The sequence below is a fragment of the Phyllobates terribilis genome, unplaced genomic scaffold (assembly GCF_046119375.1).
Source record: "Phyllobates terribilis strain yellow unplaced genomic scaffold, ASM4611937v1 Scaffold_5__5_contigs__length_657084704, whole genome shotgun sequence".
Lineage (NCBI taxonomy): Eukaryota > Metazoa > Chordata > Amphibia > Anura > Dendrobatidae > Phyllobates > Phyllobates terribilis.
The window spans coordinates 59773003-59796481 of record NW_027362765.1 but is presented as its reverse complement, the minus strand read 5'-3'; the positions used below and the strand labels follow the sequence as shown (position 1 = coordinate 59796481).

Below are 23479 nucleotides of genomic sequence, written 5' to 3'. Positions count from 1 at the left end.
ACAGGTCTTTCGCAGTAATAGTCTTTTCATATGGGACAAAGGGACCATTGGGGCCCCCCTAGTGTCCAGGGCGCAGGTGCGACTGCACCTATTGTTACGCTCTTGCACATGTCTCAGAAGAGTGAGAGCTTTGATTATAACTGTTGTGGAAACTAGATGTGATTCTGGGTGCTGTGCCAAGGATTGTGATTTTGCTGAAATGATAAGAGTCCTGATCTGAAAGGGGGGACTAGATAACTGCTGAATAGAAATCATGGGCTGGAGAGAGCTGACTGGAATGTTATGAGTTAACTCCTCTCTTGGAATGTAATTTTTGCCAACACTTAGCCAGGTACTGGTGACCAAGCTCCATGAAAACCAGCAGTACACTATTAGAGATAAAAGCTGTCATTACAGAAGAACAACAGCTGATAGAACAAGCAAGTCAATAGTAAAACTTGCTTATTTTCCTACTTTCTAACTAACTAAAGCAATTTAATAAATTGAGAATACCACATTAACAAAGTTACAGTAGATAAACCTGCAGAGGATTATTAGCCCAGTCCAGAATCGCCCCAATTTGCAAACTGTAAAGCCAGGAAGTTGAAAGCTGAACACAATGACAAGTCCAATCCTGATCAGGGTTCCTTCCCTTTGCCGGTGCTCCCAGCCAATGGACGGGTGATAAGAGATTGCACAATTAGGTGGTAACACAGGCAAAGAGAGCAGCAGAATCCCCTGCGCCCTGCCTAAAATAATACCCTATTGCACGTACCACGCCCAGAAATCACCTCTTTCAAGGGCAGAAGAATGAGAAGTCTTAAGGAATACCATTTTATCTTGTACACAAGATTGTTTTTTGTTTAGTTGTATTTTTTGTGTGATATTTTGATGAAAAAACATCTTTCTTTGGCATGTTTTTTTTACATAAAGAATAATGTAACTTTTATAGCTCGGGTTATACGGGACACAAAATTATCAATAATGTGCATATGTTTATTTTTACATAAAAACCGTTGTTTTTAATGGTGAATTTTTCCTGTTTTGTTTTTTAATAAATGTAACTATTTTTTTCCTTTTAATACTTCGCCCACTATTGGATTTGAACACTCACTCAATAAGCAGATTGCTGGTCTAATACACACGCAATACTTTTATATTGCAACAAATCAAACCTTTCAGTTTTACGCTGACGCACGATCTATTAGAATCTGCCTATGGCTGATCTCAGTACTTCCTCTTCTGGCCGGATGGGATCATAGTTGAGCAATTATCACTGATCACAGTGGTGACCAAAGGATATCTGATATTTGCAACTTATTGACTACAGCAATCAAGTATCAATAAAGCCAGGAACGAATATATGGAGATCAACGCGGTATTTATTTTTTGTTTAGGGAAAAAAAAGCTCCATTTCAATTTTGCAAAATTTAAAAATCATCAGGTTTGTCGGCCAGTAAAATACACGTAAAAAACCTTGAAGGAACATAACCTAAAAAAAAAATCAATACATAATTGTAGCAGCCAGTAGCTGAGTAGAATCTGTGACTTCTCTGCATTAAGTGGTTACTACTCACCTGTGTGGTTCTCTGTAGGAATCTCCTCTTTACTCCACTCATCACACCTCTCATATGTCCCTGCAGTATTAATAAGGGTCAGAGCTTCACCCTGAAACAAAGATTGTAAAAGTCATAGACAGATGGAGAAGTCACATGAAATGATTTAGAAAAACAAAGATGAACATAAATTAACATGTTGATAAAAAATGACAGTAGTAGTTATCACATACAGGTCTCCAGTATAAATCCAACCTGTCGGCTCCTAATTGTAACCAGCAGTCTCCATAACCGGAAAATTGTGAGAAGATCCAGACAACATCTAATGCCTATGACCAGCTTTATCCTGTCATCTCCACCAGGTATAAAACATACACTGAATGGCCACATTATTAGAAACATCGAACTAGTGGCTCGCTGAACCTCCATTCGGACAGGGTATCTTTTTGCAGTTGCCTCAAATTAGAGAGACAGGGCTTTCTACCTTATCCCGAAGATACTCTTCAGCACTAAGATCTATGGACTGTGAAGGTCAGAGAAGAATGAGAAACTTCTCTGCGATGTTTCCAAAATCAATCCATGACTATACGACTCTTATGGCAGGGCGCTTGAAGGGTTGAACCACAATGCTTTGGTGAACACTACTGTCCAAATGAACAGAAATCAGAGCACCCAGGATGTGCCACAAAAACTTTCTCAACATCATTACTTCACCTCCACCAGCCTGAAATATTCACACCCCAAAGAAAGATACATGGATGCCAATTTCAATGGGATTGAGGTCATGACTCATTGCTGGCTATTTTAAAAAAGTAATTTTTTTTATTTTTCAACCATTCCTGTTTACTTTTGGATGTGTGCTTTGAGTCATTGTCTTGCTGGTGGACCCATGATCTTCGATTCAAACCAAGTTTTCTTACACTGGGTAGGACATAATAGCTCTAAACTCTCTTGATAATTCTCTGGTTTCATGATTCCTGTCATACGGTCAAGGCCTCCAGTACCAGACGCAGCAAAGCAACCGCACAGCATTATGGATCCTCCACCATGCTTAAATGTTGGTAAGGTGTTATTTTCCTTATAAGCTTCATTGCACTGTCTGTAAACAAACTGTTGCTTTGCATTGCCAAAAAAGCTCTATTTTTGTTTCATCTGTCCACAGAACATTTTCCCAGAAGGATTGTGGTTTGTCAAGGTACTGGGAAAGATCAGTCTTTCCTTTTTATGTCTTTTCTTCAGCAATGATTTCTTCCTTGCCTTTCGCTCGTAAAGCTCTGCTTGGTTTAGTGTGCGGAGTATTTTACTTGCAAAAACCATGATCCCAGATTGTTCCAGGTTGGCCTTCAGGTCTTTGGATGTTTGATGTGGTGTTTATTCCACTGTTCGCACCAACCTTTGAAGACATCTCTTGTCAATTTTCCTCTTTCCCTGTCCAGGAAGGTTCTTGAAGGTTCCATACTTGGCAAACTTCTTAATAACATTGCGCACAGTTGAAACTGAGATACCAAGGTTTTTGGAGATGGCCCTTTGGAAGTCTTGTGTTTGCTAATAGTAGCAGTTCTGATGTCCTCACCATTGTGAAAAAGGAACAGGGCCTACCATGTGTCTTTTTAAAACAGTGAAGTCATCATGGCTAATTCATGTCACATGGGCACCGACAATTAATCACAGGAGAATCTCTTTTGTGATTTGCCACAGGCGAGTCAAAATATGTTTCCATACTAAATTAACATAGAGGGTGCCAATACCAGTGACACAGCAAGCTTTAGGATTTTCTATGTTTCCCTCCCATCGGTTTTGGTTTTACTTTATTGTTCATCATTTGCTCTTTTGTATTTAACATGAGTGCACTATAAAAAAAAAAAATGTTTCACTTGATTCATTTTTTTCAGGAGATATTTCACATTATGTACCTTAAACTTCATGGGTGCCAATAACGATGAGCAGGACTGGATGTAAATAATATACAAAGCTGCCTAGATAGGTCGTCATTCACATTTTTATGTGGATTTACACCGAGAAGTGATCTACAAAAACTGCTGCACTCTGAGTTTAAGGGTCTAATTTATATACAGGCTTCTCTAATAAATTGGCCATTCAGTGTATAATACTGATGGGTAAAACAGGACTGAACACAAGACCTTCACAGCCTTCTACACATCATAGGGGAGATTTCATGACACCTTCTCTCCATCTACCTGATGATCCTGAAGCACATAGGGATATTCTTCTTTACAGTCCTGGGGAAGAAGAGGACGGGGACATCTGTCTGGTGTTGTCCTCTTACTGGACAGAACTGGAGGAAACCCAAACAGGTACTGAATTACATATAGGGAGTGAATTAATTCATTACATATAGATAATTATAGGCCGTGTGTATTTAGTCCTATTACCTGGTGATGTGAGAAGCTGGGGGACCTCCATCATGACGTCCTTGTACAGATCTTTGTGTCCTTCTAAGTACTCCCACTCCTCCATGGAGAAATAGACTGTGACATCCTGACACCTTATAGGAACCTGATACATACAATGATATTGTCATCCCCCGATCCCTTCATAGCGTTACCATATAATGTCCCAGCATTCTCAGCAGTGTCACCTCTCCAGTCAGCAGCTCAATCATCTTGTAGGTGAGTTCTAGGATCTTCTGGTCATTGATGTCCTCATCTATCATGGGGTGAGGTGGAGGCCCTGTGATTGGGCTCAGGGGTCTTCCCCATCCCTCAGACACAGGGTCCTGACAGCGCTCACTAGAGGTTTTCTTCACTACTGTGTAATCCTGGTTATGGAGAGACACATTAATAAATCTCACTATAGGCCTTTCCAGAGTCCTCACCTCTCCAGTTCTGTCCATCTGTTATTCCCATAGATAAGAATGATGTAATGTGACGTCATCAGAATCTCTCACCTCTCCAGTAAGCCGGAAGAGGATCTCTAGGGTGAGGTGTAATATCCTCTCCGCCATCTTGTCCCTGTCCCTATCCATCCTTGATGGTCAATGAGGAAAATTCTCTTATATAGAAGATCTCCACTGAGAGGATCCGGTACTGTAGGGACCTGAATGGGGAGAAGATGACATAACAGTATTATTATTAGAGCACTATTGACTCTCTGGTGCTGTATACATGAAGACGCTTTACATATATATATACAATACAGTAACATATCAGTGACCAACCATGTACAGAGGGGAGAGGACTCCGGCTTCATGGACTCACAATCTTCAGGATTAAAAATTATAAATTGCAGGAAATCTCCAGTAATGAAGGCTTCAGTGAGATAATTCCAATCTAAGAACTCACCTGTCACCTAAAGCTCCGTCAGCGGCTTCTCATGAGAGAAACAAAGATCTACTGCTGCTTACAGGACCTGTGATGAGGTCACAGGAGGGGAGGAGTCATGGGTCACATGATCAGGGGCCTCAGTGGATACAGGACTCTGCTGTGCTGGATGAGGTGAAGGTTATGTGTGGGGTCAGGAGGGGTTTACAGGGGGGATGTAGCAGAGCCGCGTGTGTACGAGGTGTACGGAGAGGAGCCGTGTGTGTACGAGGTGTACGGAGCAGAGCCGTGTGTGTACGAGGTGTACGGAGCGGAGCCGCGTGTGTACGAGGTGTACGGAGCGGAGCCGCGTGTGTACGAGGTGTACGGAGCGGAGCCGCGTGTGTACGAGGTGTACGGAGCGGAGCCGCGTGTGTACGAGGTGTACGGAGCGGAGCCGCGTGTGTACGAGGTGTACGGAGCGGAGCCGCGTGTGTACGAGGTGTACGGAGCGGAGCCGCGTGTGTACGAGGTGTACGGAGCGGAGCCGCGTGTGTACGAGGTGTACGGAGTGGAGCCGCGCGTGTACGAGGTGTACGGAGCGGAGCCGCGCGTGTACGAGGTGTACGGAGCGGAGCCGCGCGTGTACGAGGTGTACGGAGCGGAGCCGCGCGTGTACGAGGTGTACGGAGCGGAGCCGCGCGTGTACGAGGTGTACGGAGCGGAGCCGCGCGTGTACGAGGTGTACGGAGCGGAGCCCCGCGTGTACGAGGTGTACGGAGCGGAGCCCCGCGTGTACGAGGTGTACGGAGCGGAGCCGCGCGTGTACGAGGTGTACGGAGCGGAGCCGCGCGTGTACGAGGTGTACGGAGCGGAGCCGCGCGTGTACGAGGTGTACGGAGCGGAGCCGCGCGTGTACGAGGTGTACGGAGCGGAGCCGCGCGTGTACGAGGTGTACGGAGCTTAGCCGCGCGTGTACGAGGTGTACGGAGCGGAGCCGCGCGTGTACGAGGTGTACGGAGCGGAGCCGCGCGTGTACGAGGTGTACGGAGCGGAGCCGCGCGTGTACAAGGTGTACGGAGTGGAGCTGCGTGTGTACAAGGTGTACAGAGCGTAGCCGCGTGTGTACGATGTGTACGGAGCGGAGCCGCGTGTGTACGAGGTGTACGGGGTATAGGGAGCGGTGGCGCGTGTGTACGAGGTGTACGGAGCGGAGCCGTGTGTGTACGAGGTGTACGGAGCAGAGCTGCCCGTGTACGAGGTGTACGGAGCAGAGCCACGCGTGTACGAGGTGTGCAGATGTATTAGTTAAAGCAATGAAGTGGGATGAAATATAACTTTTAATACAATATACACACGGCTCCACTCTAAAATGTCGCCCCTCCTGGCTACATGAACAAACAAAAAGGCACAGACTTTCATGCTAAAAAAAGAGACCTATTCCTATTTAAATATCCATTAATTATCCTAGAACTTATTACAGTCTTTGATTCCCTCCACACAGGATTAAATATGTCACAAGGATTTATGATTTACTACAAAATCTGAGGAATCTGCTCCAGAGGCAGTGAGGGCATCAGGTCTGGGACTATAAAACTTTCACACCACTTACCTAAGCTAATGAAGGATTCACTCTCTGAGCTCAGTTTGTTTGTTTTCCCTTCAAATATGGTGGAGGTTGGTTCAATGATATTCAGGAGTTTTGCTGCCTCTGGCACAGGATGCCTTGACTATGTGCAAAGCATCATGAAATGTGAAGATTCCCAAAGGATTTTGGGTCGCAATGTAGTGCCCAGTGTCATAAAGCTGGTTTGCATCCTAGGTCATGGGTCTTCCAGCAGGACAATGACCCCAAACATACTTCAAGAAGCACCCAGAAATGGATGGAAATAAAGCACTGGAGAGTTCTGTAGTGGTAATTCCAGCTCCAGTAGCTTCAAGCCTCCCACCACTAAACTTACATTCAGAAGCTACAGAGAAACTGCGAATGGACACATTAAATCAGTAAAAAATTTTTAACTTTGATTAATTTCGGTCAAATTTCAAAAATGTGTGACAGATTAATTTCTGTCAACCATGATAAATTTCTGTCAACCTTGATTCATTTCTGATAGAAATTTTCACCGCAAAAATTATGAATCGGTTAATGAGTGTATGGAAAAGAAAAAATCAATCAAATTATAGACTATGGAAGAGATGTATGCGACCAGAATGAACACTTATCTCCAGCTGATGATACGACCTAGCACCTGTCCCTATTGTAAATGCAACTTACAGCGGTATCAATAGGGATTAGAATATCAATAGGGAATAGATTTTTTTTCTGTTTTGCAGCACAGAGTATATGGCAATAATCCCGGACTAGATGCTTGTAATACGCTATCTCTACTGCTATAGCTCACCCGTACCCAAATTGCAGATAAGAGAGGTAATATTGTACAATAAAAAATACATTTTAGCCGGCCCCGAAGAGTTTTTTTGGACGTGGTCGCAACAAACTATGAACGAACGCAAGCCATCCTGCCTGCTTTCATAAATTTATGAGTAAAGATCACCGTTAAAAAATATGAATCAGTCAACGAGTGCATGGAAAATATCAATCAAGTAATGCACTGTGGAAGAGATGTATTAGACGACAATGAATAACACTCATCTCCAGCTGATGATACCTTGTACCTGTTCCTATTGTAAATGCAGCTAACAGCGGTATCAATAGGGAATAGAATAGATTTGTATTTTTTTCTGCAGCACGCAGTAAAAGGCAATAATACCTGGCGGGATCAGTGTAATACGCTATCCATACTGCAATAGCTCACCCGTAAACGAATTTCAGATAAGAGAGGTAATATTGTAGAATATAAAATCGACTTGAATTGGCCTTCCCATTATTAAGTACTGGGTCTCCTATACTGTTATTACGTATATGTTATAATACCCCCGGCGGCACTAAAACCATCTCTGACAAAACGCTAGCAGCCAGGACCTCCAAGGCATAGAGAGACAGTTCATGCCACGTGTCCAACTTGGATACACAATAGTTGTAAGGCACAGAGGAATCACAGAAGTACAGTTGCAAGGGAAGTCCTTCAGCATCTTCCAAACATTTTCCCTCCTTGTCAGAGTACTCCGCACATCAGAGCCTGGGTGCTGGGAGGGTCTGAGAAAACTGTCCCAGACTTTTGACAGCGTTCCCCTGCCTCTGCCGCATCTGGTTTGTTTATCCCATGCCTGTACTCCTTGGTTTTCCAAGAAACTGTGACCTCTGCTGCCACCATTGTCAGATGGGAATCTTTATAATAATTCTTCAACAAGGGCCATCTGGTACTGCAACACAACATAGGAGTGGGTCTCCTATACTATTATAGTGTATACAGCAAGTTCAAGGGCTGTCAAACATTAGGACACACTCCAATACCAATTTGAAGAGACGTAGTGGATGGCCTCAGTTAAAAATGTATTTTCCATTATTAAGAAGTGGGTCTCCTAGACTGGTAATGTCCATGCACTAAGTGCATGGGCTGAAAAATATTGACCCTTGAGCGGTATACATATATATTATATATAAAGTTAGTTGTAGGCCTCTAAAAATAGTTCCTACAGGTATCATAAACACCCTTAAAAAAATGATGTGGGCGTTGCATGATGGTCACCCTGGTGATATGGTGGTGGAGGATGAGGAGAAGGAGGAGGACAACATAAAATAGAAAAAAATCCTGAAGCGTATACCCATGTCTGGATGTGAAGGGGTGCATGGGAATAGACACCCAAAAAAAACAAACAATGGATTTGACTTTATGTTCCACTGCTATCATCCAGTGGTGTTGAGAAGTCTGGCCCAATTCAGCACTTGTTAATTTTGATAAGAGTCAGCATTTTCAGTTGACAGGTGGATGCGCCTATAAGTTATAATGCCCCCGGCGGCACTAAAAACCTGCTCTGAAAAAATGCTAGCGGCAGGGCAGATCAGGACCTCCAATGCGTAGAGAGACAGTTCATGCCATGTGTCTAGCTTGGATACCCAATAGTTGTAAGGCACAGAGGAATCACGAAGGACGCTGGTACATTTGCCAAGATACTCCTTCAGCATCTTCCAAAACTTTTCCCTCCTTGTCAGAGTACCCCGTGCATCAGGGCCTGGGCGCTGGGAGGGTCTAAGAAAACTGTCCCAGACCTTTGACAGTGTTCCCCTGCCTCTGCTATATCTGGTTTGTGTCTCCCTCTCCTATATTCCTTGATTGTCTAATGAACTGTGACCTCCAGAGTTGTCAGATGGGAATTTTTTTAATAATTCGTCAACAAGAGCCTTCTGGTACTACAACATTTTATTAGACCTCTCCGCCACAGGAAGGAGAGATAGAAAATTCTCCTTGTAGCACGGGTCTAGAACTGTGACCAACCAGTAATTACTGTTGCCCAAAATGAGTACAACGCGAGGGCCACGGGAAAGACAGCGGAACATAAAGTCAGCCATGTGTGCCAGACAGCCAACAGCCAAGACTTCCCTGTCCTCACCAAGAGAACGACTGTCCATGTTCTTCTCCATCTCCTCAGGCTATCCACGCTGAACAGACGGTATTAATGTGGTGTGGGTAGTACCGTCTGTAGCGCAGGAAACCAGATCTTGTTCCTTCTCTTCTTCCTCCTCATTATCACCAAATCCACATTGAGATGAGATGAGGCTGGGTTGTGTACCATCACCCTGTATAGTTCCTTGCTCCATCTCATTGTGCTCCGCCTGCAAAGTCTCCTCTTTAATTGTGAGCAGCGAGAGTTTCAGTATGCAGAAAAGCAGGATGGTGATGCTAATTATGGCACCATCGCTGCTCACCATCTTGGTCGAGTCCTCAAAATTTTGGAGGACAGCACAGATGTCAGACATCCATGCCCACTCATCAGCTCTTATGTGCGGAGGCTGACCTGAATACCGACGGGCGTGTTGAAGCTGGTACTCAACAACTGCCCTCTGCTGCTCACAAATCCTTCCCAACATTTGCAGCGTTGAGTTCCAACGCATGGTGACATCGCACACCAGTCGGTGACCTGGAAGCTGCAAGCGTGCTGAAGCACTGCCAGAGCGTGAGGAAGCTGTACTGACTTTCTGAAATGGTCACATAGGCGGTGTACTTTCACAAGCAGCTCAGGCAGATCAGGGTAGGTTTTGAGAAACCGCTGAACAACTGAGTTGAGCACATGGACCAGGCATGGTACGTGTGCGAGGTTGCCAAGCCTCAGAGCGGCCACCAGGTTCCGGCCATTGTCACACACGACCATGCCTAGATGTAGGTTCAGTGGTAAGAGCCACAGATCTGCCTGCTCTGTTACAGCTTTTCACAGCTCTGCAGCGGTGTGCGATTTGTCACCTAAGCAGATAAGCTTCAGCAGAGCCTGTTGTCGCTTGGCCGAGGCAGTGCTGCAGTGCTTTCAGCTTGTGTCTGATGTGGTTATTTTGGAGATGGAGGCTGAGGAGGAGGCGCAGGAGCTGTAGAATGTGGGGGCAACCTTGATTGACCCAGGGCCCGCAATCCTCAGTATCAGGAGGACGTGTTCCATCCCAGCGTCTGACTGGGTTCCGGCTTCCACAATATTCACCCAGTGTGCTGTCAGTGAAATGTACCATCCCTTGCCACAAGCACTTGTCCACGTGCCCGTGGTTAGTTGGACCTTTTCAGTACGTTCGTTGGTGAGGGCACGGGTAATGTTCTGGGACATGTGCTTGTGTAAGGTAGGGATGGCACACCCAAGATTCTTTTGAAAGACACATTTTGTCACCTTGGCAAACAAATTGTTCTCTCATATGCACTGCAAAACCTGATGGACTTGTATTCTGTGAGTAGATAGATCTGGGGAGAACAACAGGATGTTCCTTCACTGAGGAAGCGAACAGGACGTCCGTGAAACGCGTATGAATGTAGTTTATTAATAAAAAAATATTTCCATTAATCCTTTGATCACCGGATCATCTTTTTATACGGAGGAGCGCGGATATCTATACACCTTTCTTCTGCCATATCCACCTGTTGATGTACCTTGGAACCCTGATTTGGGCTGGTGTTGTCTGCAGCTCTCTACACAAGCGCCTACATGTGTTGTCCATTAATACAACTCTACGAAGTGAGCAACTTATCTGCATATAATATTATTTATCATTTGGTAACGGCACCATCTGCGCCCCTTTCTCTATTGATAAATTCTTGCAACACGGCGGGTGCATTGCACAGACCAAAGGGCATGACGAGATACTCGTAGAGACAGTCATGAGTATTAAAGGCCGCCTTTTACTCTTCACCCTTGCAGATCCAAATCAAGTTATAAGTCCTTCTTAGATCCAATTTGGGGAAAATCTTACCCCTATGTATTCAGTCAAAAAGTTCTGAAATCAGGGAAGGGGTACATGTTTTAATGGTGATTTTGTTAAAACCTGGTAGTCAATACAGGAACGTATGGAACCATGCTTCTTTGTCAAGAAGACAAAGTCGGCAGAAGAGGACTTACAAATGAATCCCTTGGCAAGGTTCTTTTTTATATGTTCTGACATGACCTGCATCTCTGGAAGGTATAGGAGGTATACCCAGCCTTTGCAATCCCCAAAGGAATAATTACTGTAACATACCTGGCGGCGTCCTTGCATAGTGGTCCATCTCCCACTGTGCAAGAGCGCGCACTTGATTTCCAGTCCAGACTGCCACTCTGGCTTCTTTCAATACTGTCTGCTTTACTCTGCTCTGGCTGCTTAGGACGACGCCCGCCGAACTTCCTGTTTCTTGTAGCTGCTGCAGACACACCCCTAATGCGTCCTCAGCCTATTGCTGTCTGTCACCTGGTATTTAAACCAGCTCCTCCTTGGAATCCTTGCCTGAGCATCTTGTTCTGTCAGTTGGCTTTTAGTCACTGATGTGCCAGGTCCTGTCTATGTTTCCTGCCTTGCGGTATCAGTTCCCGTGTCTGAACTGTGTCCTGTCTGTGCACTCTAGGCAGCTGTCTTTCTGCCTTTCCTGGAGGCTGTAATTCCAGGCCCGTGTGAACTCGCTCTTAGCCTGTTCATCCCGCCCTCTGGGGGCCGCATACCCAGACTCGCTCCTGTATCTCGCTTCAGTAACTGTTCTTGTGTGAACTGTCTCCTAGCTTCTTACCTGTTTTGTGTTTATGTCCGTTTGCTCCCTTTTTCTGCAGTGTCTGAACCAGCACTTGGCTTTACCTAGGCTCGTTCCTGCATTTTGTTGCAGTAACTGTTCTTGTCTGAACTGTCTCCTAGCTTCTTATCTGTTTTGTCTTTATGTCCGTTTGCTCCCTTTTTCTGTAGAGTCTGAACCTGCACCTAACTTCTACTCATTGTCATTGTACTTCCATTTGTGAGTTGGAGTCCTTTCGCTACTTCTTTGCTAGTACCTTGTGTGTATATGGTTCTGCCTTTCTTTTCCAGTCTGTTCCGTGTGAACAGAGCCCTGTCCCCTATGCTTTGTCTTTGTTTACCGCTTCGGCAATTTATCTCTGTCCTATCTTACTTACCGCTTCGGCGGTTCCTGCCCGCTCAGCCTTGTCCACCGCACTTGCGGTTTCGCTCTGCTCAGCCTTGTCTACCGCGTCTGCGGTTTCGCTTTGCTCTGCTTGATTACCGCATCTGCGGCTCTGAACCCGTCTCCCAGTCTGTACTGGACCCTACCCAGCCTGCGCTCTAGCCTGCCTGTTCCTGTATTCCCCGGTGTGGGTCAACAGCCGTGTCCGGGGTCTGACCTGGAGTGGCACCTGGTCCCTCTACTCGGTTCCTCCCTGGTGCACTGGCGTCGTATGCCATCGTGCGACCTTGGCCGGATCGGGCAGATACTTAGTTACGCCCCTCCAGGCACTCTCCGGTTCATGGCACAGTGGAATCACTAATCACGCACACGCCAGTCAGTCCGGGCGCGTGCATTACAGCATGCTCAGGCCATGGTTCCCGTTGAGCCCCATGGCCTTCGCTCTCTGAGACGTTTTTTAGTGAATACGTGCATCTAGTAGAAATTTTTTTTTTTTTGCTGCAAGCTGAGTTCCAGGTGAATTACGCACCCATCCAGATGGAGCTTTCTGCACCCGTTCCTGCGGATCCGCCACGGTACTATGGGGATCCAAGACAGAGTCGTGCATTTGTGGAGCAATGCATGCTATACTTCAAGTTCAATTCATGATGTCTTACCTAGCGGGTGATGCCTTGAAATGGATCACCCCCTATGGGAAGCACAGGATCCTATCGTCCTGGACCTGCAGGCCTTCCTGGTGGCCTTTCTAATGGTCTTCGATGACCCTAACCCGGAAGCCCCTGCTGAAGCTTCACTTCCCAATATCCCGGAGCAGCCCCGATGGGTAATGTGTGTGGGTAGCGCACTAGTCCTCCTGCCCGAAGAGACTACTGCCCACCCAGAATCCACACAGGATGACTACGCTCTCCGGAATACTTCTCCCAACCTCAAGAGGCAGTCCAGACGTGCTAGGCGTAGAGGCAAGCCGTCACGCCAGGGTATGTCCTCCCTAAGACCTCTTGACCCCAACCTTGAAGTCCCTGCTGAAGCTTCACTTCCCAGTATCCCGGAGCTGCCCCGACGGGTAGTGTGCGTGGGTAGCGCACCAGTTCTCCTGCCCGAAGAGACTGCTCCCCACTCAGAATCCACACAGGAGGACTTCCTGCACCCGGTATCGGATACTTCACCTACTTTTCCCGGTGAGCCTGTCCAAGGGTACTCCGAAGCAGTGATTACCTCAGAGTCTGTGCACCTCTACAACCTGGCGGAGGACCCCCTGTTGCCTCCTGAATCCTCCGGGATACCACTTGATGACAAATGGAGAGAGACTTCCCTACACCCGGTACCCGATACTTCGTCCGCTCCGTCCTGTGAGCTTGACAAAGGGTACCTCAAAGCGGTAGTCACCTCCGAGTCTCTACACCCCTCCGACCGGGCGGAGGACCTCCAGTTGTCTCTTGAACCCTTCGGGGTGCTACCTGGTAGCGAATGGACAGAGACTTTCCTATACTCTGCACCTGATACCTCGCCCGCTTTGTCCAGTGAGTCCGACCTAGTGTACTCCGAAGCAGAGGTTACCCCCGAGTCTATACATCCCTCCGACCAGGCGGAGGACCTCCAGTTGTCTCCTGAACCCTTTGGGGTGCTACCTGGTAGCGAATGGACAGAGACTTTCCTATACTCTGTACTTGATACCTCGCCCGCTTCGTCCAGTGAGTCTGACCTCGTGTACTCCGAAGCAGAGGTTACCCCCGAGTCTCTACACCCCTCCGACCAGGCGGAGGACCTCCAGTTGTCTCCTGAACCCTTCGGGGTGCTACCTGATAGCGAATGGACAGAGACTTTCCTATACTCTGTACCTGATACCTCGCCGCTTGGTCCAGTGAGTACGACCTAGTGTACTCCGAAGCAGAGGTTACCCCCGAGTCTCTGCACTCTTCCGACCCGGCGGAGGGCCTCCAGTTGTTTCCTGAATCCTCCGGGGTACCACCAGATAACAAAGGGACAGTGACTTTTTTACACCTTGTACCTGATACCTCGCCCATTTCATCCTGTGAGCTTGACAAGATGTACCCTGAAGCAGAGGTTACCCCCGAGTCTCTGCACCCCTCCAACCCGGCGGAGGACTTCCAGTTGTCTCCTGAACCCCCTGGGGTGCTACCTGATAATAAGTGGAGAGAGACTTCCTTGTGTGCTGTTCCTGGTACTCCACCCGTTTTGTCTGTTGCTGAGGATGGCTGGATAGGAGGCCGCATCCTAGATACCCAGATGAGACCAGTTTTGTCTCTTCCTGTGGACAGTAGAAGTAATCTCCTTGAAGAGAAGGATTGGCCCTCAAATTCCCTGCGGAAGATTCTGGCAGGCCTGAAGAAGAGGGGGCGTAATGGGGGGGGTACTGTAACATACCTGGCGGCGTTCTTGCATAGTGGTCCATCTCCCACTGTGCAAGAGCGCGCACTTGATTTCCAGTCCAGACTGCCACGCTGGCTTCTTTCCATATTGTCTGCTTTGCTCTGCTCTGGCTGCTTAGGGCAACGCCCGCCAAACTTCCTGTTTCTTGTAGCTGCTGCAGACACACCCCTAATGCGTCCTCAGCCTATTGCTGTCTGTCACCTGGTATTTAAACCAGCTCCTCCTTGGAATCCTTGCCTGAGCATCTTGTTCTGTCTGTTGGCTTTTAGTCACTGATGTGCCAGGTCCTGTCTATGTTTCCTGCCTTGCGGTATCAGTTCCCGTGTCTGAACTGTGTCCTGTCTGTGCACTCTAGGCAGCTGTCTTTCTGCCTTTCCTGGAGGCTGTAATTCCAGGCCCGTGTGAACTCGCTCTTAGCCTGTTCGTCCCGCCCTCTGGGGGCCGCATACCCAGACTCGCTCCTGTATCTCGCTTCAGTAACTGTTCTTGTCTGAACTGTCTCCTAGCTTCTTACCTGTTTTGTCTTTATGTCCGTTTGCTCCCTTTTTCTGTAGAGTCTGAACCTGCACCTAACTTCTACTCGTTGTCATTGTACTTCCATTTGTGAGTTGGAGTCCTTTCGCTACTTCTTTGCTAGTACCTTGTGTGTATATGGTTCTGCCTTTCTTTTCCAGTCTGTTCCGTGTGAACAGAGCCCTGTCCCCTTTGCTTTGTCTTTGTTTATCGCTTCGGCAATTTATCTCTGTCCTGTCTTACTTACCGCTTCGGAGGTTCCTCCCCGCTCAGCCTTGTCCACCGCACTTGCGGTTTCGCTCTGCTCAGCCTTGTCTACCGCGTCTGCGGTTTCACTCTGCTCAGCCTTGTCTACCGCGTCTGCGGTTTTGCTCTGCTCAGCCCTGTCCACCGCGTCTGCGGTTTTGCTCTGCTCAGCCCTGTCCACCGCGTCTGCGGTTTTGCTCTGCTCAGCCCTGTCCACCGCGTCTGCGGTTTTGCTCTGCTCAGCCCTGTCCACCGCGTCTGCGGTTTTGCTCTGCTCAGCCCTGTCCACCGCGTCTGCGGTTTTGCTCTGCTCAGCCCTGTCCACCGCGTCTGCGGTTTTGCTCTGCTCAGCCCTGTCCACCGCGTCTGCGGTTTTGCTCTGCTCAGCCCTGTCCACCGCGTCTGCGGTTTTGCTCTGCTCAGCCCTGTCCACCGCGTCTGCGGTTTTGCTCTGCTCAGCCCTGTCCACCGCGTCTGCGGTTTTTTCCCTGCTCAGCATTGTCCACCGCGTCTGCGGTTTCGCTCTGCTCAGCCTTGTCTACCGCAAGTGCGGTTTCGCTCTGCTCAGCCTTGTCTACCGCAAGTGCGGTTTCGCTCTGCTCAGCCTTGTCTACCGCGTCTGCGGTTTCGCTCTGCTCAGCCTTGTCTACCGCGTCTGAGGTTTCGCTCTGCTCAGCCTTGTCTACCGCGTCTGCGGTTTTGCTTTGCTCTGCTTGATTACCGCGTCTGCGGCTCTGAACCCGTCTCCCAGTCTGTACTGGACCCTACCCAGCCTGCGCTCTAGCTTGCCTGTTCCTGTATTCCCCAGTGTGGGTCAACAGCCGTGTCCGGGGTGTGGCACCTGGTCCCTCTCCTCGGTTCCTCCCTGGTGCACTGGCGTTGTATGCAGTCGTGCGACCTTGGTCGGATCGGGCAGATACTTAGTTACGCCCCTCCAGGCACTCTCCGGTTCATGGCACAGTGGAATCACGCACACGCCAGTCAGTCCGGGCACGTGCATTACAATTACGTTTAGCTGGAGAGAACAGTTTAGAAAAGAACCCACAGTAGACAGATTTCTCAAAAGAAGTAATTTGCAGAAGAACTGCCCCAGCACAGAAAATTAACTTTGTTATGGTTGCGGTGATCATTGAATGTTAGAGTTGGAAGGGACATCCACGGTCATCGTGTCCAACCCCCTGCTCAATGCAGGATTCACTAAACCATCTCAGACAGATGTCTGTCCAGCCTCTGTTTGAAGACTTCCATTGAAGGAGAACTCACCTCTTCTTGTTGCAACCTGTTCCACTCATTGATCACCCTCACTGTCAAACTATTCTCTAATATCTAATCTCTATCTTCTTCCTTCAGTGTCATTCCATTGCTTCTCGTGTTTCCATGTGTAAATGAGAATAAGGATGATCTCTCTATATTGTGACATCAGATATTTGTAGACTGCTACTAAGTCTCCTCGCAGCCTTCTTTTTTGCAAGCTAAGCTTTCTTAGATCCTTCCACCACAACCTCGCTTTTTCCCACTCAAATTGGATGTGCCCTTCCCTTCTTTTAACACGCTGTTTAGCAAGCCTATGCCCAGACATATGAGTCACCTGTCACTAAATTACCAATCAGTATTTATTTGCTCAGATAGTATGGCTGGAGTACGTTATTGGCAACCAAAAATTAGATTTTCTACTGTGGATCCCTGGATACAGCTGAATCTCTGTGCAAACCAATTACAAGATGAGATGTGGCCTGCTTTATGTAGCACGGTAGTAACAGAAAAAAATTGATTTTTTTACTGTGGCGCCCTGGATACAGCTGATTCTCTGCACAAACCAATTACAACTACAAGCTGAGGTGTAGCTTGCTTTATATAGCATGATAGTAATAGAAAAAAAATAGATTTTTTACTGTGGAGCCCTGGATACAGCAGATTCTCAGCGCAAAACAATTACAAGCTCTGATGTGGCTTGCTTTATGCAGCACAGTAGTAACAGAAAAAAATTGATTTTATTCTGTGGAGCCCTAGATACAGCTGAATCTCTGCGCAAACCAATTACAAGCTGACATGAAGCCTGCTTTATGTATCACAGTAGAAACAGTAAAAATTAGATTTTTTACTGTGGAGCCCTGGATACAGCTGAATCTCTGAGCAAACCAATTACAAGCTGAGATGTGGCCTGCTTTATGTAGCATGGTAGTAAGAGAAAAAATTTGATTTTTTACTGTAGAGCCCCAGCTGAATCTCTGTGCAAACCGTTAACAAGGTGAGATGTGGCCTGCTTTATGTAGCACAGTAGTAACAGAATTTTTTTTTTTTTTTACTGTGGCGCCCTGAATACAGCTGAACCTCTGCGCAAACCAATTACAAGCTCAGATGTTGTCTGCTTTATGTAGCACGGTAGTAACAGTAAAAAATAGAATTTTTACTGTGGAGCCCTGGATACAGCAGATTCTCAGCGCAAAACAATTACAAGCTCTGATGTGGCTTGCTTTATGCAGCACAGTAGTAACAGAAAAAAATTGATTTTATTCTGTGGAGCCCTAGATACAGCTGAATCTCTGACCAAACCAATTACAAGCTGACATGAGGCCTGCTTTATGTATCACAGTAGTAACAGAAAAAATTAGATTTTTTACTGTGGAGCCCTGGATACAGCTGAATCTCTGAGCAAACCAATTACAAGCTGAGATGTGGCCTGCTTTATGTAGCATGGTAGTAAGAGAAAAAAATTGATTTTTTACTGTAGAGCCCCAGCTGAATCTCTGTGCAAACCAATTACAAGGTGAGATGTGGCCTGCTTTATGTAGCACAGTAGTAACAGAATAATTTTTTTTTTTACTGTGGAGCCCTGAATACAGCTGAACCTCTGCGCAAACCAATTACAAGCTCAGATGTTGTCTGCTTTATGTAGCACGGTATTAACAGTAAAAAATATAATTTTTACTGTGGAGCACTGGATACAGCAGAATTTCAGCTCAAAACAATTACAGGCTCAGATGTGGCCTTTTTTATGTAGCACGGTAGTAACAGAAAAAAATATTGTTTCAAAGGTGTACTCTGGCATGGAGCACAATATCCGCACAACAGAGTTCTATGCTGAAATGTGGCCTGGTGTCTCTGTCTGGACCACACTAATAGCAAAAACGATTAATCGGCTGGAAGGTCGATTTCCCAGCTACACAGGATCCTATCTATCTAAACTATCTGAGGCAACACCCAGTGGTGAACAAGAAAGTGGGTCTACATTGGAACTGGAAAATTCCTTGAAATTCTCACTTAGGAAGCGTACGCGTATTTGGTGGAACAAAGCTTCCCTGGAGCATTATCTTGCTAAGAATGTGATTCCTAGAGGTCTACGGGTAAAGATACTCCCTTCCTTCCCCGTGGAGGATGCATTCATTTCAGTCTATATGGGAGGAAGCGTGTAATACCAGCTCCAGGTCGTTAATTGAATTATTAATCGGGATGAACAAGAAAAGTTTGGAAACCCTGGAAAGCGAGATTGAAGTTACTCAGAATAAGCTCATAGAGGTCTTAACACCTTTGGGATGGAGTCATTTAAAATGGAAATAGATGAGCAGTATCAGGTTTAGGAAAAAAAGGTACAAGAGGTCAAAGCCAAAAAAATTTGTTGAGATCTTCAGGATTTTAAAAAAAAACTGTATAGAGATGGCAGAGATTACAGTCCCTCCAACGATCATCCTCTATCTCGTCTCTATCACCCTTGGAGGACAGGATGGATACACAGGATAATCCACGACTCTATCTCTCCATCAGAGGAAAACATAAGGGGAGCAATTATATGAAAAGAAATGGCACCAATTGGACACCTGAGGTCATCAAAGGTGCAGGTGATCAACTTGTCACAAATTTCCCTGACTAAATACAAGAGGAAGTATTGGGTTTGGGGCTTACTTTTTCTCCCACTGAGCCTTTAGATCTATTTTCAGGTATAAAGGATCTACACTAGTTCGCAAGAAAACTCGTACTTAAGAAACTTAATGAAAAGACCCCGACAGACGAATGTTGGATTCCAAGAGATAAAGATGCGATAGCAATTGTGGAAGAACTACATGAGGAAAGAGAGTCATCACCTATGGAAGGTAGGTTTGTGGCACCTAGACCAAAAAGATTTACCCCTCTTAACCTATTTCCGGGTGTGGAACTATTTGTTGAACTGGTAACAGAGTAATTGAAAAGGATTCCCCTGAGTATACAGAATGATAATCTTTCCAGTGAATAAAAATATACTCTTCATGAACTTCAACAAATGAAAGGGATTGTTATCAAGCCGGCAGGCAAGTGTGGTAACGTGGTGGTATGGCCTACAACAATGTATGAGAGGGAGGCACTTTGGCAGCTGAGAGACGGTGAATGTTACAAAAGACTTTCATTTAATCCTACTACTGTCTTCCAGGCACAACTACGTTATATTTTGAAAGAGGCATTCCAGGATGCCTGATACCGAAAGACATTAAGGAGGTCTGGTCCCTGAATACCCACTGACCCCCCTGTCTGTACTTCCTCCAGAAGGTGCGTAAAAGCCTGATATCTCCGCCTGGTTGCCCAATCGTTTCCGACAATGGAGGATTATGCGAGATGGTGGGTACATTTTTGGACCACCACCTCAAGCCACTTGTGGAGCATCTCCCATCATACCTGAGAGACTCTGGATGTTCTCAGTAAAATTGCCAACATTAGCCTCGAACGAGACATGTGGTTGGTTACTTTAGATGTGGAGTCGCTTTACACATCAATAAAACATTCAGATGGTTTGGAGTCAGTTGAATCCTTTCTGGGGATAATGAACTTGGATTAAAGATTCATCCAGATTTTGATGGCATTACTGTAGTTTTCTCTCACAGACAATTTTTTATTTTCAAAGAGACCCTCTACCTGCAGCTCCAGGGGACAGCAATAGGGGTGGTCTTTGTGCCCTCATATGCTTGTCTGTTCCTCGAAGGTATTGATGTGGACTCGATATATTGATGATATCCTGGTAATTTGGCAAGGAACCAAAAAAGATCTCACCTTTGTTAACCAATTGAATGACAATAATAACAAAAATAGATTGACAAGTTATTACAGCCATTCCAGCTTGGAATTCCTGGATCTACGTATTTTTTCAAAGGTGATGACAGCCTCCTCCATACGGATATCCATTGAAAGGACACAGCAGTAAATACCCTATTGCATGCCTCCTCTTCCCATCCACGATATCTGAAGGAGAACATTACTGATGGTCAATTTTTAAAGGCGAGATGTGTATGTTCTGATGATGCATCCTTCTCCAAACAGGCCAGGGACCTTACAAATTGGTTCGAAGAACGGTGCTACTCCAAATGGACTATGAGAAGAGGCTGGAGAAGAGCCTACTTTTCTAAGAGAGAGGACCTATTACATTTGAAAAAATGATCACCACCAGATCAACAGGTGAGAATTATTTCTACCTTCAATGAAAAGTGCCAGCTTGTTAGGAATGCCTTGGGGAAATACTGGCCAAATTTTGAAACAAGACCCGGTTCTATCTAAATGTACTACACCATCTCCCTCTATTACGTATAGGAGGGCAAAGAACTTGAAGGATTTTTTGGTCCATAGTTACCATAAAGACCTAGGGCCGGAGCGAGCTTTCGATTCTAAAGGACCCAAATCGTGATTTTTCTGTGCAAAGATTGCGCAGCTTGTACGAACCTGGAACATTGTTTTTTCTTCCCATCAAGTGATGGACGTAAGGAGTTTAAAATCACACAACATATCTCTTGCAACACGGAAGGTGTGATTTATCACGCGTCATGCCCCTGTGGCCTCATCTATATTGGACTCACTTCCCGCCAACTCGGAATACTCGTCAGGGAGCAGGTGTGTGACATAAAAAACGTACTGGAGTCACTAGATGGCACGTTACTGAAACCCATCCCGAAACACTTCAAGTCCTTCGGATCCGTGGCATTGATCGAGTGCTAATCGACAAACGGGGTGGAAATTGGAGAAAGACCCTGGGCCAGTTGGAAGCTAAATGGATTATAAAAGTTGACTGCATATGCCCTAAAGGCCTCAATGAGGTTCTTAGTTTCTCCCCTTTCTTGTAATTTGATTTTGTGTATAGATTTTTAATGTTTTTGAATATTGTTTTTAACCTCTCACTATTTTCTTTCTGATGCACGCTATCCAGCTTGCCACACGCACCTATCCTTGAGAACAGCTGCCGGACTACAGTACGTTCATCTCCACCTTGGAGGACTTTATTGCCTCTTCCAGGTCACTTGGTGTGTGAACTGCTTTCCAACAATTCATTTGTCGGTCATCAGCTCACACACTCTTTTGAAGTTATTATTTTATATTGGCTATACTCATTTCATATCTTTCTTTTATTGATGTTTCCTCATCTGTCAATATACTAGTATTTATAGGTGCTCCATATTGGAATACTCTCCATGCTTTCTTATTATGATTTTGTGTATTTAAATCGATGTTGATACCTTGTACCAACACATGACTATACAAGATGAGGCTGGTATGTTGTAATAATACATTCTTCTCCCGCGTTTGCATTCGTGTGGTTGTAATTCTGTATGCACTTGCACTTTATTCATGTATTTTTTATTACGCACTTTCACTGGATATGATATATATTCCGTTGGGGAGCTTTGTATTGGTACTTAGTTATTTTTGCAGCATCTAATTTTTCTTGTCTTGCTGTCATAATTTTCTGTATGTATTTTTATATATACCTTACTAACTTGTTCTTACCCATGTATCTTATGGTCACACTTATAATAAATATTATATCCTTTCACTTTGCACCCCTTTGTCATTTCGGCAGTATTTTTACCTTCAGAACCCCCATATCATCCTTTTTGTGAACGGTGGGGTAAATATTATATACTATTACTTTACTTGTTACATAGATTGCCTGCTCACTTATACTTTATTTTGTTTTTGCACTACACTTTTTTCTTTCACCCAATGTACAGTCACTTTTTGTATGTGGAGGATATTGGCACATACCTTCCCCTGTCTGTGTGTCTTCTTTCACCATCGTTTCACTGCACTTTCATCACACATGCACTATTTTATCTCCTTTGGCCATTTCAAGGGATGAAATATACGTGATTTATTAATAATCTGTCTCCTTTTTGTGTATGTTTATATCATTATATATCTACTCCTTCTATGTTCATGGCGTGCTTATCCCTATCTGTGCGGCTGCATGTAGCTGCTGGTCATGTGCGCTCTCACCGGCTGACTTGCGTCTGGTTGCCTTGGATACCCATCCCTCTGACGTCGCACTCCTGCCTCTCCTTATTGACGTGTCAGCGGAGGGCAAGTACCTGCCACGTCGCACGCCGATTCTCATGGCTTCTGGTGCATGACCCCGCCACCAGAAGCACCACAACACCCCAGCAGATCTCTGACTCCGTTCAGGGTATATATACACCGCCTGCACATCTCCTCTACACAACTGCTCCCCGAAGAAGCAGAACGTAAAACACGCGTCGGGGCCGCTCTCCATTCTACTTTCAGGTCATGTACAGTGCTTGGCATCCACTTGGTACTTGGCTGGAGACTTTCCTTTACTATGTGAACTGTTCACATTGTATTTCTATCATTACCTTCTGAATTGATTCCTTCTGGCTACATGCAGATTCTGACTGGCTTCTTGACATCCCATGCAACGTATTGTTAAATTGTCTCTATATTAGATTTTCCTCTGTATTATAATTATGCACATGCATCTTATTATCTCCCTAGTATTAAGGCTGCTGTTATATCCATTGCTGCTACTATGATGCACTAAGCACTTTATATACTGAACTGCCTAGGTGATACATTAAGCACCTTAATATTGTAGAGGGTTATGCTGCTTGCCCATTATGGTTTCTTCTGTGCCCATTATTTGAGGAATTAGGTGGGGCCTTTTCTGATTCAGGAATTTGTGACATACTTACCTTATATATTACGGGGTCTCAGATGTGGCTTCTGTGGATATTGTTACTATAACTCTTATATGCATCCTATTGTATTTCAAATA

The 23479-nt window shown here is 45.7% G+C and overlaps 1 protein-coding gene across 1 annotated transcript in view; it reads right to left on the bottom strand.

Moving 5' to 3' along the window:
- The window catches only part of LOC141271449 (uncharacterized), a 120219-nt gene that overhangs the window by 4401 nt on the left and 92339 nt on the right, over positions 1-23479 (bottom strand). The window contains exons 17-23 of the mRNA XM_073681521.1: positions 19360-19410; positions 18876-18933; positions 4444-4518; positions 4135-4314; positions 3929-4052; positions 3734-3831; positions 1557-1647 (exon numbers count right to left, since the gene is read on the bottom strand). Of these exons, the coding sequence (XP_073537622.1) occupies positions 1557-1647; positions 3734-3831; positions 3929-4052; positions 4135-4314; positions 4444-4518; positions 18876-18933; positions 19360-19410 (677 nt within the window). The remainder of the gene's footprint in view (positions 1-1556; positions 1648-3733; positions 3832-3928; positions 4053-4134; positions 4315-4443; positions 4519-18875; positions 18934-19359; positions 19411-23479) is intronic.